Here is a 19,664-nt window from a genome sequence, read left to right on the forward strand (position 1 = left end):
TTGTGAGAAGAAAAGCCCAGCGTTTATTCCTTGGCGCAAATTCAGAATAGGACCTGCCACACACATGGATTTATAGAGTCCAGAGAACCACCATCACCATCAAGGATCACAAAGGTTAGATGATCTTCACTCCCAACCAGTGCAACTCACTGAGGCTTCCTCTCCCCTTCATTTTCTAAAGACCCGTCCCAGTAAAACAAAGGAAGCAAAGGCAAGAAGGTGGCGAAAGGCTTTGGCAGGGTGACATTTATTTGCCAGGTTCAGCAGGCACACAGCCCACTGACCTTCATACACCAGAGCAGACCCACAGGCATGCAGGGAGAAGGGCAAGACTTCCCCAGAGTGCCGAGCAAGGGCTGGGACCAGTGTGGCTACCTGCCCAGCTATAATGGGGTCTGACAAGGGGCACCTGCCAGGACCCTCTGTCAGGAACCAGGAGCTATATTCTACTTCCTCATCCCACTCAAAGCAATTCAGCATGGCTTTGAAACACCTGGCTTCTCTCTAAACCCTAAAGGAAAATGTAGTGGGCCACAGATATAGAAGCAGTTGTTGAACTCCATTTTGTTGTTGAACTGGAAGAGGAGAAAAATCTGCCCCTGTGTAGGACAACCCCCCAAATTAGACTCTGGAACACTGCTATGTGACAGGCACCCCACCCTGGGACTGAGAGAACTGTAGGCTGAACCTATGGAGGGCCAGCTAGGAAGAGCAAGAAAAATTAGTCTTATCCTGTCTCCCAGGTTAAGGACCTAATCCAGACTGAGATACCAAGTGCTGAACTTCGTCTCTACCCTTCGGGTTCACATGGCCAGATACTAATTGCTTCTCCTTCCCATTACAAACACAGGAAATTCAGGGAACAGAGTAACCCACTGCAGGACCCTCAGGAGAGCAAGAATTAACTCCAGGGCCTTGGGAAGGATTTTTCAGGGACAAGATGAAAGCTTCTACCCTCTTCTCATTCTCCTTTACTTCTGAGGACTCCAGGCTACCAAGCAGGGCCCCCAGCCATGCAACCAGTCTCATCTTAAAGCACAGTGCCCTAGTTTTGCATCCTTTGTATCTGCCTGTGTCTACTCCTAGCGCAGCTGACACATTGCAGGCACATACCTTCATGTGCAGGAGCCTAAGACCGCTGACAGGGCCTCGCTGGAGGACCAGCTCTCAGGTCAAGGCCACCCAAGTTTAGGACCTGGGGGAGGATGGGACCTGCAGGGCCTGCCTGGGGAAATTATGAGGCAAAAGGGTAAGGCAAAGGGGAGTAGGGACCTCCTGAGTATCCCTAGAGCAGCATCCCACAAGGAACAGTAACTGGTAAAGCTAGCAAAAGACAGAAAAGCCACAAGGAATCCATGCAGGGGCTGGGGCTGGCCCTGCCTCTGGCCTGTCCACCACGCACACACATACACACAGGAGATGCTGAGGCTCTTCTGCAGCCCCCAGGCATGCCCCACACTGGGAGGCAGGGGTGGGGGAGCGAGGGCATCATGCCAACGACTCTATGTACAGTGAGAAGCCCCTCATCCACTCTCCCACCCTCCTGCCCGTCCCCCCACCCCAGCCTGCCCACTCAGCTGCTCTCTTCCCCCTGAGACTCCTGACCCTGGCCAGCAGCCTCATCCCCTTTACTAGAGGGTGGAGCCTGGCCTGTTGTGCCCCCTGGGGCCGTACTGTCCGGCTGGGCCGAAGCCGGCTCAGGAGTGGCAGCTGCCTTGGCACTGCTTTGGGTGGTGGACACGGTGCCCTCTTCCGTCGCTGGTGTGGATCTGCCATCGGTAGCTGGAGTGGCGCTCCTGTCAGTGGCTGGAGTGATGCTGCCATCTGTGGCTGGGGTAATGCTGCCATCTGTGGCCGGGGTGACGCTCCCATCAGTAGCTGGGGTGGTGCTGCCGTCTGTGGCTGGGGTGACGCTGCGGTCTGCAGGGGCTGCACTATCGCTCTTTGCAGCATCACCCGCTGTGGCTGGAGTGGCACTGCCCCCAGGGGTGGCGGCAGATCCACTTGCAGCTGTCGCTCCACCTGCAGCCCCGGCAGTAGCAGTGTCTGTGGCTGCAGCTGTGCTGGACTGTTCTGGCGCCCGCAGTCGTTTCATCAGGGTGGTCACACGGACGGCTTTCTGAAAGAGGCCAGTGGAAAGGCTTGGCATGACACAAACAGAAGTTGGCTCTGCTCCTTGGCAAAGTTCACAACCAAAACATTCCACTGTGCCCCTGGCTTCTCCAGACTTCCCCAGGGCCTCACAAGGGAATGGCAGTAACTCTAGCCATGCCTGAGAGCCAGGCAGAGCTGTGTGACTATAGGGGTACGATATAGGCAAAACAACCCTGGTGTCACAAGGAACACTTGGGTTCCGTTCAAGAAAGTGAGCCAATTGGATCCTTACCTTCCATTTAGCCCTGGCAAAGTTCTTTTCAATCTGGGCACAGACACCATCCTTAATGTTCTTATCAGAAGCAGCATTGCCAGAAATCCTGGAAAGGATGCAAGTGCTTCTAGATCTGAGGGGGGGTATGAGACTTCCTGGAGGTTTCACACAGCCTTTCATTGTAAGCATCGTGAATTAAAGGCAGATGCTCTGGGTGTCTCCAAGCCCCACTCAGGGCCTGAAGGAGGAAGAAAGAGACCCAGGGAACCCTGGCCTCTTTTCTCATGCTCCTCGAGCCTCACTCACCATTCATGAGAGATGGCTTCTTCTGCAGTGATCCGCTGATCTTGCTCCACCTCCATCAGCCTTGTGACCAGATCTTTGGCTGGAGGCAAAGCCAGGGAGAGTCTAGGCATAGGTGCCCTCTCATTCCCCAGTGGTTACAAGTGGGCTGGGGGATAGGACTGTCCCACAGGAGGCTGAGAACAACCACACCAACCCTTCACTCTACCTACATGCTGGGCACCACCTCACCTGCCTGTGAAATATCATCCCAATATGGAGAGTCAAACTCATAGTCGCCAGCTAGGATTTTGCGGAAGAGATTCTTGTCATGGTTCTCGTAGTCATCTTCCTCCACCTCCTCATAAAAAGGAGGGTTCCCTGAAAGTCTGCAGAGGAACCAAAAGGCAGACTCACCCTAGAAAGCCACAGACATGGGCCCTCACCTCTCCTTCAGCGGTCCTGTCTGCCCATCAACTCACAGGATGTACATGATGACACCAATGGCCCAGCAGTCTACAGGACGTCCATACCGCTGCCGACCTACCACTTCAGGGGCTGCAAACAAAGTGTACATCTAGCAGTCAGTGTCCAATCTGCCCAGTCTGTCACCACTGATACATATATCCTGGAAGGCGGACCCCCCACCCCAGCCCCTGCCCACCCCGTGCTTGCCCAGGTACTCAGGGGTTCCACAGGGTTCCTTGATGAGGCCATTTTCTAGCTTAGCCAGGTGAAAGTCACTGATAACAATCTTGGAGTTCTTCAGCCGGTTGTAGTAAACCAGGTTCTCCAGCTGCTCCGGCCGGGAAGCACATGTGAGTGGGTAGAGAAAGACTCCATGAGAACCTCCCAGGCTAGACCCAGGGCTTACGGCCTGGCTGTCACCTTTGACCCCCCACTCTTGACCTTACCTTGAGGTTCCTGTGCACAATCTTGAGTGAGTGCAGGTAGGCCACGGCCTCCAGGACCTGCCGCACCACGTTGCTCGTGTCTCGCTCCGAGTAGTAGCCCTGGTCCAGGATCCAGTCAAACACCTCCCTCCCCGTGGCCCTGAGAGACACCAGCCCCTGAGCCCGGCGTGGCAGGGTTGGGGGTAGGAGAGGAGTACTTGGGCAGGCTGCTGACACCAGGCCACTGGTGGGGGTTAGGCACAGGGGACCCAGGACGCCAAGGGTCCACAAGGGGGGCTTTCCGTGACAGCAGAGGGGGAGAGCAGGTAAAGAAAGGCCCTGGGGACTGAGGAATCCTAGGACCCCAGACCCACACTCACAGCTCCAGAAAGATGAAGTACTCTTTCCGGGTCACAAACACATCCACCAGTTGCAGGATATTGGGGTGTTTCACCCTGGCAGCAGAGATCAAAGGCAGTAATTAAGGGCTGGTAACCCCGTAAAGGAAACTCTGTTTGCCACAGCTGACTCACTAGGCAAAAAGCCTAAACTGGTGCTGGAGCGATAGCATTGCGGTAGGGCACTTGCTTTGCATGTGGCCAACCCTGACGGACCTAGGTTCGATTCCCAGCATCCCATATGGTCCCCCAAGCCTGCCAGGGGTGATTTCTGAGTGCAGAGCCAAGAGTTGCCTCTGAGAGCAGCTGGAAGTGACCCACCCAAAAAAAAAAATAAAGCCTGAACTGCTTGAGATCTCTTGCCCCAAAGTCCTTCCCTGCTCCCCCTGTCAGGTTCCTGCAACCCCAGACCTCACACTTACATCTTCAGGATGCCTATTTCATTCTTGGCTGCCTTCCGCACTTTGCGGCCATCCCGCTTCTGGAATTTCTTGCAGGTGTGTAGCTTGCCAGTTGTCTTGTCCTTGGCCCGGTAGATCTCACAGAACTCTTCACTGTGACAAGCGGTCCAGACACCCAGCTCTGAGCCCAGCATGAGCCCTCACGGCTCACCTGGCCCCAGCACTTGCTCACCCACACCCTTGCCCCAGCCTCAGCCCCAGCACTCACGTCTTAATGACCTGTCCCAAATCATATCTGTCCGTCACCTCCGATGGCTGGTTATAGTTCTTCTTGTCACCCAGAGTCACACACCCAAACGGCATTGCCGGGCTCTGAGCTGCGGGCAGAAGAAGGTCTTGCTCAACTACACTACTCAACACTTTCCCTAGTCAGAGAGGCCTCTGGGAAACTCAGAGACAGCTTCAGGAAGGGCTTGTGGGTGGTCAGAATATGGTCAGCCATACCTCCAGCCACTTAGCTTGGTGCTCTGAACTAGAAGGGGCTCTACTTATAAAAATATATTGTCGTGGGGCTGGGAAGGTGGCGCTAGAGGTAAGGTGTCTGCCTTGCAAGCGCTACCGTAGGACAGACCGAGGTTGGATTCCCCGGCTCCCATAGGGTCCCCCCAAGCCAGGGGCAATTTCTGAGCGCATAGCCAGGAGTAACCCCTGAGCGTCAAACGAGTGTGGCCCAAAAACCAAAAAAAAAAAATAAAATAAATAAAATAAATATATTGTCGTGGGAGGGAGCAGACAGATAGCAGGTAGGGTATTTGCCTTGCATGTGGCCAAGCCAGGTTCAATCACCGGCATCCCATACGGTTCCCCAAGCAACACCACAAGTGAACCCTGAGCACAAACCCAGGAGTAAACCCTGAGCACCTCCAAGTATGACCCCCAAACACAAAACAACCAGAAAAATGTCAAGGAAGTGCTCAATGCACTGGAGCACATGCCCTACATGAAGGAGTCCCAGACTCAATTCCTAGCACCACATTGTCTGCTGAGCTTACCATAAGCAGTTGAAGTGGGAGTAGCCCCTACCCCTGAGCACACCAGGTATGAGCCTGAAATAAACAAATAAAACTCACTCCTGCTTCTGTATTCAGGGATCACTCCTGGTAGTGTTTGAAGTACCATCTGGGATGCCAGGATTTGAATCTGGGTCAGCAGCACGCAAGGCAAGCACTTTAACCATGATACTATTGCTCTGGCCCACACAAAAAAAAATTTTTTTGTTTTGTTTTTTGGTCACACCCAGCGACACTCGGGTTACTCCTGGCTCTGAACTCAGAAGTCACTCCTGCAGGCTTGGGGGATCATATGAGATGCCGGGATTCAAACCAGGCTCCATCCTGTATTGGCCACATGCAAGGCAAATGCCTTAACACTGTGCTATTCTCCGGCCCCAAATTATTTTAATTGGGTCAGACATGCGGTTCAGTGGTAGAACATGTGGCTCATATGTGTGAGGCACTTGTTCAATTCCTTTCACTGCCAATATAATTTTAATTAAATTAAAAAATAAATTATTAGGGCCCGGGGAGAGATAGTACAGTGGCGTTTGCCTTGCAAGCAGCCGATCCAGAACCAAAGGTGGTTGGTTCGAATCCCGGTGTCCCATTTGGTCCCCCGAGCCTGCCAGGAGCTATTTCTGAGCAGACAGCCAGGAGTAACCTCTGAGCACCGCTGGGTGTGGCCCAAAGATAAAAAAAAATTATTAGGTCTGGAATGATAGCACAGTGGGTAAGGCACTTACCTTGCATGCAGCCAACCAAGATTCAATCTCTAGCATCCTATATAATCCCCTGACCCTTCCAGGAGTAATTTTTTTTCTTTTCTTTTTTTTTTTTTTTGTCCACATCCAGCGGCACTCATGGGTTACTCTCTTGGCTCTGTGCTCAGAAATCACTCCTGGCAGGCTCAGGGGACCATATGGGATGCTAGGAATCGAACCCAGTTTGGCCGTATGCAAGGCAAAGACCACTTTGCTATCGCTCCGGCCAACCAGGAGTAATTTCTGAGCATAGAGCCAAAAGTAACCCCTGAGCACTTATGGGTGTGGCCCTAAATAAATAAATAAATAAATAATAATAATAATTATTATTATTATTTTGGTTTTTGGGTCACACCCGGCAGCACTTTGGGGTCACTCCTGGCTCCACGCTCAGAAATCACTCCTAGAAGGCTCAGGAGATCATATGGGATGGCAGGGATTCGAACCACCGACCTTTGGTACACAAGGCAAATGCCTTACCTCCATGCTATCTCTCCTGCCCATAAATAATTATTTGCGGCAGTTGAAAATTGCCTCTGGGGCCAGAGAGATAGCATGGAGGTATGGCGTTTGCCTTGTGTGCCGAAGGACGGTGGTTCAAATCCCAGCATCCCATATGGTCCCCCAAACCTGCTGGGGGCGATTTCTGAGCATAGAGCCAGGAGTAACCCCTGAGCGGTGCCGGGTGTGACCCAAAAACCAAAAAAAAAAAAAAAAATTGCCTCTATTTCACAGATGAGAGAAACTATGACCATCAAGATAGTTATCTCGGGAAGGTGGCGCTAGAGGTAAGGTGTCTGCCTTAAAAGCGCTAGCCAAGGAACGGACCGCGGTTCGATCCCCCGGCGTCCCATATGGTCCCCCCAAGCCAGGGGCGATTTCTGAGCACATAGCCAGGAGTAACCCCTGAGCGTCAAACGGGTGTGGCCCAAAAAAAAAAAAAAAAAAAAAAAAAAAAAAAAAAAAAGATAGTTATCTCTCGGGGCTGGAGCGGTGGTGCAGTGGTAAGGCATTTGCCTTGCACACAGCTGACCCAGGACGAACCGTGGTTTTATCCCCCAGCATCCCGTATGGTCCCCCAAGTCAGGAGCTATTTCTGAGCGAATAGCCAGGAGTAACCCTTGAGTGTCACTGGGTATGCCCCCCCCCCAAAAAAGATAATTATCTCTCAAATTCAGAGATATAGAAAATCTGAACACTGCCATGAGAGGGAAGCTTTTCTCTTTGGAAACAACTTGGTAAAACTACTACTGTCGGAGGACCAGAGAGATAGTACTGAGGGCAGGGTGCTTGCCTTGCATACTGCTTTTGATCCCCACCATCCCATTGGTCCCATGAGCCTTCCTGGTGATCCCTGAGAGCAGTCAGAGAAACCCCTAAACACCACCTTGTGTGACCCAAAAACAAACAAAAACAACAAGAAAAACCTATTAATGTCAAACATACCCCTTGAGCCAAAAAAATTGAACTGCTAAATATACAATCAACATGACACTTATTAGAATGCTCACAGTATCGATATTCATAATTGTCAGAAACCGGGAATAGGGGCTCACAGGACAGTCCATATGTGGCTTTATATGTGACGTTTATGCGGCTGATTGCAGTCTAATTCCTGGCACCATCTATTACCTCCTGAGCACTACTCAGGAAAGATCCATGACTGCTGCTTAGTGTGGCCCAAAACTTTACACCCCTTCAAAAAAAAAAAAAAAAAAAAAAACAACTGGAAATAGTCTAAACATCAATAGTAGGCTGCGGTGTGAGTCAATGGTAGAGGGATGGCTCACATGTGAGACACTGGGTCGGGTATCTAGCTGGAACTACACAAACAAACACTAGACTAGATTGTGATGTGGAATATGACGCTAGAAAATGACACAGCAATATAGAAATGAAAAGCTGTAGCTATAGCCAATCACCTGGCGACTTTCACGAACACCATGCTGAGTAAAAAGACATAAAAGACCCCATGTAGTATAGGTCAGGGCCATGGAGCAAAACTATTGTGTCCTTTTGCATTTGAGTTTTTGTGGCCTCTCAAGCACTGTTGAATTTCTCTGATGGTCGCCAGCATCTCTGGGCTCACGTACAAAACTGTGAGGTCAGGCTAAGTCTCAAAGAGAGTGACCTGGAAGCATCCCCAAAATAGAACACATGTAGTGGATTCTCTTGATTTCAACTTCTTAACAAGCAGAACTGGGCTGGAGAGATAGTCAGTGCAAGCTCTTGCTCCTGTAAGCAGCTTACCCCGGTTTGACCCCTGGCACCACATCTGGTCCCCGTTGAAATGATACCTGAACGCAGAATAAGAGTAAATCCTAAACACCACCAGGCATGGCCCCCAAATCAAAACAGGTAGAATTAACTTAGCCTGCTGAGAATGCAAATGTGCAGGTGGGTTTATAAAAAAAACAATAAGCATCAACAGTCCCCCGGAGAGAAAGAGAGAGATTGTGATGGAGTCAGGACACATGGGTCCCGAGACCCCAATTCTTATCTCAGGGTACTTTCACAGGGGTTTGCTCTTTTTCTTTGTTGGGGGGGTTGAGGGTTGATCCACACCTGGCAGTGCTTATGAGTCACCCCTGGAGAGGCTCAGAGAACCATGCACGGTACTGGGGTTTGAATCTGGGATAGTGCCCATGTTAAGGCAAGTGCCTCTGTACTATCATATAACCTCTGTGCTATTCATGTAACCTCTGAACTATATCACTCCAGTCCTGCTTTATAATAATTTGTTTAAAACAAACTTCAGGGACCAAGGAGATAGCACAGTGGTAGGGCAGTTGCCTTGTATGCGGCCGAACCAGGACTGACGGTGTTCGAATCCTGGCATCCTATATGATCCCCCAAGCCTACTGGGATTGATTTCTGAGCACAGAGCCAGAAGTAACCCTTGAGCACCTCTGGATGTGGCCCCAAAACAAAAACAAATAAAATAAAATAAAAAAATCAATATTTTTGTTATTCTTTAGTCAAAATAACGAAAGCCAGGGATATGACTTAAATGGTAGAGAGCATGTTTTCCATGTGTAAGAGTTTAATCCTCAGCATGTCCCCAGTAATTCAGGGAATGGTTGGTCAGGTGTGACCCTGTTGGCATTCTAAGAACCACCTGAAATGGTCTTGGTTCCCAAGGACCACCAGCAAATAAAAGCTGTTTACATTGAAGAATACTTGGTCATGCCTAAGATAAAGAAGAGGGGCCAACGTGATAGTAGCAGGTCGGGTGCATGCCTTGTATGAGGCTGACCCAAATTTGATCCCCAGTTTTCCTTATAGATCCCCAAGCACTACCAGAAGTAATTACTGAGTGCAGAGCTAGGAGAAACCCAAGTATTGCCAGGTATGACCCAAAACCAACCAACCAAACAAACAAAAAAAAAAAATAAAAAAAATGCTGCTGTCAGATTGTCTCTGATAAGGTAAATCAGATTGATTGATAAGGAAAAAATCAGGAATAGAATGGTGGGTATGGATCAGAGCCATAGTACAGTTGGTAGAGTGTTTGCTTTGCACATGGTCAACACAGGTTCGATTCCTGACAAACTATATGATCCTTTAAGCTGCCAGGAGTAATTTCTGAGTGCAGAAATGTTACCCCTAACATCACCAAGTGTGGCCCTCAAACAACAACAAACTTTTTTTTGTTTGTTTGTTTTGTTTTTGGGTTACACCCAGCAGCACTCAGAAGTTACTCCTGGCCCTATGCTCAGAAATTGCTCCTGGCAGGCTCAGGGGACCATATGGGATGCCGGGATTTGAACCAATGTCCTTCTGCATGCAAGGCAAACGCCCTATCTCCATGCTATCTCTTCGGCCCCAACAACAAATTTTTTTTTTTTTTTTTGTTTTTTGGGCCACACCCGGCAGCACTCAGGGGTTCCTCCTGGCTCTACACTCGGAAATCGCTTCTGGCAGACTAGGGAAATCATATGGGATGCCGGGATTTGAACCACCATCCTTCTGCATGCAAGGCAAACGCCCTACCTCTATGCTATCTCTCCAGCCCCAACAGCAAACATTTTTAATCTAAAAAAAAAAAAAAAGGTTATGCCTCTAATGTTTAAGGAGTTACGTAAGTTTTATGGCTTTAGATTGCCTTGTGTGCTGTTAAGAAATATTATAATGTGTTACAATTTGGGGACTTGAGGGACAAAGTAATTGTACATGGATTCTGTTTTATTTATCTTAATGTTCTTTGGCTGAAAGTTCAAAGTTAAGATATCAGCAAGGGGGGCCTGGAGAGATAGCACAGCAGCATTTGCCTTGCAAGTAGCCGATCCAGGACCAAAGGTTGTTGGTTCGAATTCCGGTGTCCCATATGGTCCCCTGTGCCTGCCAGGAGCTATTTCTGAGCAGACATCCAGGAGTAACCCCTGAGCACCGCCGGGTGTGACCTAAAAACCAAAAAAAAAAAAAAAAAAAAAGATATCAGCAAGGGGACTTCTTCTGAGAATTATGTTATGGGTGATTGTCCTTCCACTGTAACTTTACCTTGTCCTCTTTCTTTGCATCTTTGTTCTCATAATTAAAAATAAAAAATTAGGGCCCGGAGAGATAGCGCAGCGGTGTTTGCCTTGCAAGCAGCTGATCCAGGACCAAAGGTGGTTGGTTCAAATCCCGGTGTCCCATATGGTCCCCCGTGCCTGCCAGGAGCTATTTCTGAGCAGACAGCCAGGAGTAACCCCTGAGTGCCGCCGGGTGTGGCCCAAAAAAACCCCCCCAAAAATAAAAAAATAAAAAAAAATAAAAATAAATAAATAAAAAATTAAAAAATCATAATTAGGAATATTGCATTACTGTGTATGTTAGGAGAATCAAATAATACTGTTCAGCATTAAAATCATGTTAGCAAAAATCTTAAAAAAAAAAAAAAAAGGTTGGGCCTGGAGAGATAGCACAGTGGCGTTTGCCTTGCAAGCAGCCGATCCAGGACCAAAGGTGATTGGTTCGAATCCCAGTGTCCCATATGGTCCCCCGTGCCTGCCAGGAGCTATTTCTGAGCAGACAGCCAGGAGTAACCCCTTAGCATCGCCGGGTGTGGCCCAAAAAACAAAAAAAAAAAAAAAAAAAAAGGTTGATAAAGTGTGCTGCTATTTGGGTCAATTTCATTGAGGAAGGAAGGAGCTGGAGCAATAGTATGGTAGCTAAGGCATTTGCCTTGCATGTATCTAACCCAAGTTTGATCCCTGGTACCATATAGTTCCCCAAGCACTGCTGGGTATGCATCCCTCCCCCCAAAAAGAAGCGGAATCCAGAAAGATAGTACAATCTTGGTCTTGCTTTGAATGCATGAGCCCCGGTTTTGATATTGGTATCACACGTTTTCCCTAAGCAGCACCACAGGAGTGTCCTCTGAACACAGAGATCAAATAGCCCTGAGCATCACTGAGTGTGGCCCCAAAACAAAAACTAAAACATCAGCAAAAGAGTTCTCTTTGCTACAAAAATTAGGTGTTAGAAGAACAGATTTGGGCTGGGCGGTGGCGCTAAAGGTAAGGTGCCTGCCTTGCCTGCGCTAGCCTTGGACGGACCGCGGTTCGATTCCCCCGGTGTCCCATATGGTCCCCCAAGCCAGGAGCAACTTCTGAGCGCATAGCCAGGAGTAACCCCTGAGCGTTACCGGGTGTGACCCAAAAAACCAAAAAACAACAACAACAAAAAAAAGAACAGATTTACATTTTTGCTTACTAATTTTCCAGACAATTATTATTATGGTTAACTTTCTCAATTGAATAAATATTATACTCAGGACTGGAATATCAGGGGTAGGCAATCTCTGCATAGCATCAACCCAGCTCCAGATTAATCTCTGACACTGCTTAACCTCCTGAGCACTGCTGGGTATGGCCCTGGTGGCATCACCAGGAATGACTCTACTGGTCCCCAATACTGCAGGTTCCAAGCAGCACTGTATTTTTGGGTCCTAACATTGAATAATCACCAAGAATGGCCTCTGGTACTCCTGAGAATGACTTGAGAGGCTCTAACACAAACAAACAAATAAATATTGCATTCAGTGTTTTAGGGATTCCTCAGAGATTCTGCCTCAAAGAGGCAGAAAAAGACTAAGAATGAAGTGATATTGGGGCCAGAGAGACAGCATAGAGGTAAGGTGTTGCCTTGCATGCAGAAGGACGGTGGTTCAAATTCTGGCATCCCATATGATCCCCCGAGCCTGCCAGAAAAGATTTCTGAGTGCAGAGTCAGGAGTAACCCCTGAGCGCTGCCAGGTGGACCCAAAAATAATTAAAAAAAAAAAAAAAGAATGAATGAATGAAGTGATAGGGTCTGGAGAGATAGCACAGCGATAGGGTGTTTGCTTTGCACACAGACAATCCAGGATGGAATGGTGGTTTGAATCCGGCATCCCATATGGTCCCCTGTGCCTGTCAGGAGCAATTTCTTTTCTTTTCTTTTTGTTTTATAGTTTTTTGTTTTTTTTGTTTTTGGGTCACACCCAGCAATGCTCAGGGGTTACTCCTGGCTCTACACTCAGAAATCACTCCTGGAATGCTTGGGGGACCATATGGGATGCTGGGATTCGAATCATTGTCCTGCAAGGCAAACGCCCTACCTCCATGCTATCTCTCTGCCCCCCCCACCCTGCCAGAAGCAATTTCTGAGTGCAGAGCCAAGAGTAACTCCTGAGCACCACCGGGTGTGACCCAAAAACAAACAAACAAACAAAAATCCAACAAAAAAGAATGAAGTGATAGTACTGCTGATAATGTGCTTGCCTTACACATGGCAGACCTGGGTTTAATCTGTGGCATCCCATATGGCCCCTTAAGTCCCAGAAGTAATTCCGGAGTGCTGAACCAGGGGTAGGTAAGCCCTAAGTATCACTAGATGTGCCCCCCAAATAAATAAATAAATAAATAAATAAATAAATAAATAAATAAAAAGTATTGGTTTTAAAGAGAAACAACTTGCCTGGAGGCATACACAAGGAATGGTCTGGAAAAAATAAGACAAGCCTACCCAGTGCTATCTCTGCAGCATCCACAGGAGAGCAGAACATTTGGATCTAGAGGAGAGATTACTGGCCAGGAAAGGGTGTTCTGGGCACAAGGGTGACCACTTGCAGCTGAGTGCAGTGGCCCAACGGCACTCTGGTACCTAGGACTCTGTACTTATTGTTCTGCAACCCTGTCTATCCAATCCAGTGGTCCTCAAACAATGGCCCTCGGGCCACATATTGTATTTGTATCTGTTTTGTGTCTTCATTGCAAAATAAGATATAGGCAATGTGCATAAGAGTTGGTTCCTAAGTTTTGTTTTTACTATAGTCAGACCCTCCAATGGTCTGAGGGACAGTGAACTGGCCCCCTGTTGAAAAAGTTTGAGGACCCCTGATCCAATCCTTATTTCTGGGGCTGGATTTAAGCATTTCCCATAGTTAGTATGCCCAGGAACCAGAGAGATATCTCAGGGGTTAAGTTGCTTGCCTTGTATCACCCCAACTCCGGTTTTAGTCTTGGCACTGCATATCTCCTGAGCATGGCCATGAGTAATTTTTAAGCATCACCAGGTGTACTCCAAAAACACAAAAAGAATTTGTTTTAGACAAAAAAAAAAAAAAAAAGAGGAGAAAAGCTAGCAGCCATTGATCAGAGGTGAACATCAAGAAGGGGGCTTGTGGGGCCGGAGAGATAGCATGGAGGTAAGGCGTTTGCCTTTCATGCAGAAGGTCATCGGTTCGAATCCCGGCATCCCATATGGTCCCCCGAGCCTGCCAGGAGCAATTTCTGAGCATGAAGCCAGGAGTAACCCCTGAGTGCTACTGGGTGTGACCCAAAAACCAAAAAAAAAAGAAGGGGGCTTGTGGGATGGAAGCGGTAGGGCATTTGTCTTGCATGTGGCTGACCCAGGTTCAATCCCCAGCATCCTATATGGTCCTCTGAGCCTGCCAGGAGCAATTTCTGAGTGCAGAGCCAGGAGTAACCCCTGAACACTGCAGAATGTGGCCCATATACAAACAAACAAATAAAAAAGAAGGGAACTTATGACCTGTCTGGACCTTTGCAGACATAACTTTGACTCTAGAATAGACTGCACTAGACTTTGCCTCTAAAATACCTGGCTCCTGGGCTATTTAGGCTAACCAGCTCTACCTCTATTGATTAGGACTGAGGTGCTGAGGTCTTGATTAGATACTGAGAGACAATCAGCTACTAAGTAGAGGGGAGAGAAAGACACCCCAACAGGAAATAGTTTTAATCAAAGGACTTTCCCCCTCAAGCACCAGTGTTCTGGACTTCACACAAGGCTCCCTCCTCGACGTAAGCACCAAAAAAAAAAAAAATCCCACTCTCCCCACATCTGGGTTTGGGTCTCAGGGAACACAAATGCATATCATTGGCGCAATTTAAGCCATCTTGTCTCAAGACACTGCAGAGGCAAACAAGAGATGCTTTGAAGATCCTCCCAACTGCGTCTCTGCCACATGGTCACAGCCCTGCTCCTGTGTCTGTCGGGGAGGAGCATGTGGCTGGAATCCCACTCTCGCAGCTGAGCAGAGGCACAGCCACCCACCACCGCCGGCCACCTCGCTCAGGGCCCTGACAGCCTGGGGGAGGGGGGCTGCCGCCGTTCCCTCCCTTCCCAGCTAGAGTCCTCATCCTTGATGGGAGGGTGGTCCCTCAGCTGGCAGGTCCCCCCAGGAGGGCTGACATGGACCTGTGTCCCAGCTCTGGGGCTCTGCTTACACCATTCCCTCTACAGGAATGCCCTGCCCCCAAGGCCTCCCATCAGCATCCTATTTGTCACGGCAGAGTTATTTATAACATTTGGGAAAAAAAACCCAGCAACTACCTAAAACATCCAACAACAGGTGACTCGCCAGTTCCACAGTGTCCACTACAAATCAGGGAGTGTGGGCACCAGCACGGACACTGCACGACTCAGCCTCCAGTGTGGCCGTGTCCACATGAGCGAGGTGCCAAGACAGGGGCTGGGTCCCTCCACTCACTGTGATGTCTGACATTTTAAGGTGGTTTCTAGCGCAGATTGTCTCAAACAATCTTGAGGTGCCAAAACCAGGCTCAAAATGGCCCTTCTCTGAAATATAACCTACCTCCCCAACCCACCTGCTCCTGCCCTGCTTCCTGATGGGGGATTTGTTTACCCCGTTCCAGCTTTTCACCCATGCATATGTGCTCATTTTCAGGGGCACCCAGGACTGCTCTTTGGTTGTTGCCATCGTGAAATCAGAAATCTGGGTCTTTGCTCTCGTAATCCCATCTGCCGGGAGCCATGACTTGAATGAAGCTTCATGGCTTGGGGCAGGGACTGATCTTCCCCCTCTTACCTGGCTGCCCTGGTCTAGGCTAGCTCCAGCTTCTCCTTTCACCAGTCTCACAGCACTTCCTTCCTTCCTCACCAGCTTGGCCCCAGGGTGAAGAAAAGAGAAAGCAGGGAGGTGGGGGTGTGCTTCCGACTAGTACCATGGTCCCCTCCACTCCTACCCACTCTACCATCTGCTTCCCACTGCTGCTGCTTTGGAGGCTGCCTGGCATGCGTACCAAGCCCCTGATACCTACTGAAACAAAGGGGGACCTGGTCTTAAAGTTGGGAGCAACGTTGAGCCAAGGGGCAGCTTGAGAAATGGTGGAAAGACAAGGGCTGTGCTGCAGGGCCACACTGGGCCATGGCAGGCAAAGGAACCCCACGGCTTTACCTTCCATTCTTTGCTGAGTGGTGTGTCCTCCAACCCAGGATGGATGAGAGTTACCCAGAAGAAGCTTTGGGGAAGTGGAGAGCTTGGGCACTGGCATGAACTGGCAGGAGTCTGAAGTTCCTGCCATCATCTTAAGGCTGACCTTTGTGCTTACACACTCGAGTCTCAGGCAGCCATCAGGAAGCTTTGCCTGCTTGTGCTCTGAAATAGCAGGTGTCTAGGTGCCTTTCACTAGCCTTATATGTGTTTGGCCCAGGGGAAACCAGAGCAAGATAAAAGATAGATCCAGAAGCCCTGAGGTCCCGCTTTAGTCCTTCCCCTTTTCCACTGGGGTCACCCTGGTTCAGACCAAAACCATAATGTGCAGCTATAATGTACAGGAGTTTCCTGTCGCCCTGGGTCTCTGTCACGGATGGTTTCAGAGCTTGCAGGAAATCTAGGGAGACCAGGAGGGGCCCCAGGAGGCCTCCAGCTGCCTCCCAACAACTGTGGGCAACACCTCCCGATTTAGTGGCAGCTGTGAACACCAGCCTGCAGGCACTCTCCCCTCCCCTGTCTCTCTCAGGGACTAGGTTCCTGCTTTAATGAACATGCCCACCTGGCCCCCAGCTCAGGCCTCACCTGCAGATGGGCTGGGGTAGAGGGCTACATACGTCTCACTCTCGAGGTCTTTTTGTGTTTTGTTTTGGTTTTTGTGCCACACCCGGTGATGCTCAGGGGTTGATCCTGACTATGTGCTCAGAAATTGCTCCTGGCTTGGGGGACCATATGGGATGCTGGGGATTGAACCGAAGTCTGTCCTAGGTCAGCCGCGTGTAAGGCAAACACCCTACCGCTGCGCCACCACTCTGGCCTCATCACTTGAAGCAGGTCTTGAAGCAGGATGCAACGCTAAGCTTCCAGCCACCCAGGCAACTGCTTCAGCAGACTGAAAAAGAGACTCCCCTGGTTGGGCCAATAAATTCTGTTGACCCAACCTTCTCATGGAAGAACACAAGGCGAACAAGGGTTCCCTCGGGTCTCTGAGGTGGTCACACAGTTCTCCAAAACATTTAGGTATATATATTTATATATTACCAGTATATATATTACCAGTATACTAACACCTATATATATATGTGTATATATACTGGCTCCTTCTAGGCATTGGGGTCCCAATCTTTGCACCCCTAAAGGTGAATTCATTGATTCCTTGTGAATGGGAAACACAAGAGGAGGCTCCAGAGTAGAGAGGGTTGCTATGGTAATGACAGAAGCTTTAAAATAAGAAGGGGATGAGGCAAGTATTGGCCAAACCCCTATCTAAGAGTCCCCTGGGACCTTAGCCTGTTCCTCTCCCAAAGGTTTTATATATAACCTTGGTCCGCATCAAGGAAGAACTTGAGATCCCAGGATAGAGAGAAGAGGCGCAAAGTAGAACCCTATGACAGAGGGGGAACAAAGGCCCCGAGTAAATGGGATGCAGTTCAAGGCTGCAGTGGGGTAAAGCGTGCAGGCTTCCAAAGGGGTAATCAACACCCTAAAGCTTCCATGGCCACGTGCTCTGGAATTTGGACCTAAAGCTTCCCCAGGAGGCTCGAACCATTCTGTGTCCCCCAGCCAGGCACTGTGTTAGTGTGGAAGGCAGAGCTGAAGCCCTAGGGAGAGGACCAGCTGTGGCAATCCCCCCAAACGCCTCAGCCCCTTCTCCCTGCTATTGCGGCGCTTAGGTAAGGCAATTCCAACATGTTGAGGCAGAAACGTGGGGGGGGGGTGGAACAAAGCTTGGAGACCTGGTTGCTTCCTTTTTCAGCCTCCCAGCTCTGCCTAGACTCCCCAATCACACACCCCTACCCCCTCATCTGCTTTCTTCTCTGGCTCTGGGTCCTCAGGGCTGGTGCCTCTTGCAATTCAGCCTAATCCCCTGCCAAAGCCACCCGCCTTCCTGGGAATAGATCTCATCAGGAAGGCCAAGCACCCTAGAAACAGGATTATAACAGCACAGGTCTCAGTGCCTAAGTTTTCCCTGGGTGGAAATGGCCAATGCAACCATCCCAGAGGGCAAGCAAGGCCTGCCAACCTGCTAGGGACAATGGCCAGAGCAGGTCATGGACAGGAGGGCCCAGAGTGGCCTGAGAAATCACTCTACGCCACCTGAGGGTCCTCACCAAAAGCTGTAAACAAGAGAGGATGACCTCTGTCCCCACCACCTTAGCATCCCCCCGCCCCCAGGGGAGTGGACTAACTACATTCCCTGAAGAGGAAACTGGGGTCCTGCTTGAAGGTGGTAGGAACCAACCTGCTGGGTGGGGGGATGAGAGGTGGGGGTCTCTGCAGGTGGTCCTGAGGGAATCAGACTGGGTCTTTTGAGGGTCTTGATGGACGGACGGGGCTTTGGGACAGGGTCAGAGGATCAGAGGATCCTCTCTGTTCTCTGCCCCTATGGAAAAGGCTCTCTGTCTGAGGGGTGCAAACAAAAGCTGTTTGGCAGAGCTTTGGGGGGGGGGGGTTCTGGGAGAACCCAAGATTTCTGCTAGATATGAAAGCCTGGGTAAGGCTGAAACTCTGTTTCATTGTCCACCCTCTACCCCATTTCTGGCTAGGGATGGTGCCACCCTGACCCCTATCCCCAGTGCGGCTGGCTCGCCCCCGCTGGCACAGGCACACACATGCGGAAGGGACACGTGTGAGCCAGCCAGCCCCGCACCTCCCAGCAGAAATATGGTGCACCCCACCCGCACAGAACAGAGCAGAGCAGAGCAGAGCGCCTTTGGGGTTGGTACCCTGGGTGGGTCGTGGCTGGCTGCAGAGGGGGAAAGCTAGGAACTGCCGACTCCAGGCTAAGGGACTTGAGGTTCCCCAGAAAGGGAGCTTTTGAGCATCACCCCCAAACCCGCAACAGCCCAGCCCAGCCCAGCCCCCTTCATCTTGTCACCCCATAAAGAACTCTCCGTTGTCATGGAAATTAGTGACTGTTTGGGGGTGGGAAGGGGTTCCAGGCCAGTTGGGAGGGCCGGGAGGAGATTTGGGGTGTCCTGAGGAACAGAGCACATCTCCCCTCCATCCCTGCTCCCTGGAGGTATACCAGGAATATTTGAGGGTTCCTATTTGCTTAATTAGAGAGAAGGTGGGGGCGAGGGGGGCAGGGAAAAGGGATCAGGCTGAACTGGACTGGAATCTTAGGGTCCCCCTGGACCTCCCTCAAAAAAAATAAAAACATGCACAGTGATGGGAACTTTAGTCCAGCCCTGGGGCTGACCCCCTGGACCTCCGGAGCCCGCGCATCCTGCACCTGCAGGGACCCCCAAAAAGCTTTTGAGGTGCCCAGGACCTCCAGCTCGAGACCCGGTTCCCTAGGACCCCCGCAAAGTGCTCCCCGGGGCCGTCCCCCCAACCCGCACCTGCAGCGCCGGTCCGTCACTGGGAGGGGAGGAAGCGATGGCTGGCTCTCGGGGTGCAGTGCGGGCCCCGCCGAGGGCTCCTCCAGGGGCAGCGGGGCACGATCCGCTCCAGCCGGCCGGACACACACACACTCGGGGTGGGCACACGCGGCGCCTGCTGCATGCAGCCGCTTCGGCTCGAGCAGCTCCAGCATCTCCCGCCGCCGCTCCCCAGCCTCGGGATTCGCACCCCGAGCCGGGGGCGGTTCGGGGGAGGACCGTAGGAGGGGCCTCTGCAGCCTGCCCCACCCCTCTGCCAGAGCTAGAGGCTGGCATCAGGCTCAGAGTCCCTGGAGGATGCTGCCCGCCTGGTCCACGCTAGCATCTTCAGTCTCCAGCAGGCCCCCCCAGCATGGACAGAGCCACAGGGGTCCAGGGGGGACTTTATGCCCACCATGG

The 19,664-nt window shown here is 50.6% G+C and overlaps 1 protein-coding gene across 1 annotated transcript; it reads right to left on the minus strand.

The window, feature by feature from the left end:
• Positions 1–227: 227 nt before the first annotated feature.
• CAMKV (CaM kinase like vesicle associated) lies at positions 228–19,447 on the minus strand. The gene is made up of 11 exons (XM_049777446.1): positions 19,227–19,447; positions 4,611–4,719; positions 4,364–4,495; positions 3,924–3,998; positions 3,565–3,703; positions 3,326–3,446; positions 3,133–3,208; positions 2,903–3,039; positions 2,675–2,753; positions 2,387–2,474; positions 228–2,119 (listed from the first exon to the last, which is right to left on the minus strand). The coding sequence occupies exons 2-11, from the start codon at positions 4,703–4,705 to the stop codon at positions 1,574–1,576; spliced, it is 1,488 nt and encodes a 495-aa protein (XP_049633403.1). The 5' UTR covers positions 4,706–4,719; positions 19,227–19,447; the 3' UTR covers positions 228–1,573.
• Positions 19,448–19,664: the final 217 nt, after the last annotated feature.

This window comes from Suncus etruscus, chromosome 7, assembly GCF_024139225.1.
Source record: "Suncus etruscus isolate mSunEtr1 chromosome 7, mSunEtr1.pri.cur, whole genome shotgun sequence".
NCBI lineage: Eukaryota > Metazoa > Chordata > Mammalia > Eulipotyphla > Soricidae > Suncus > Suncus etruscus.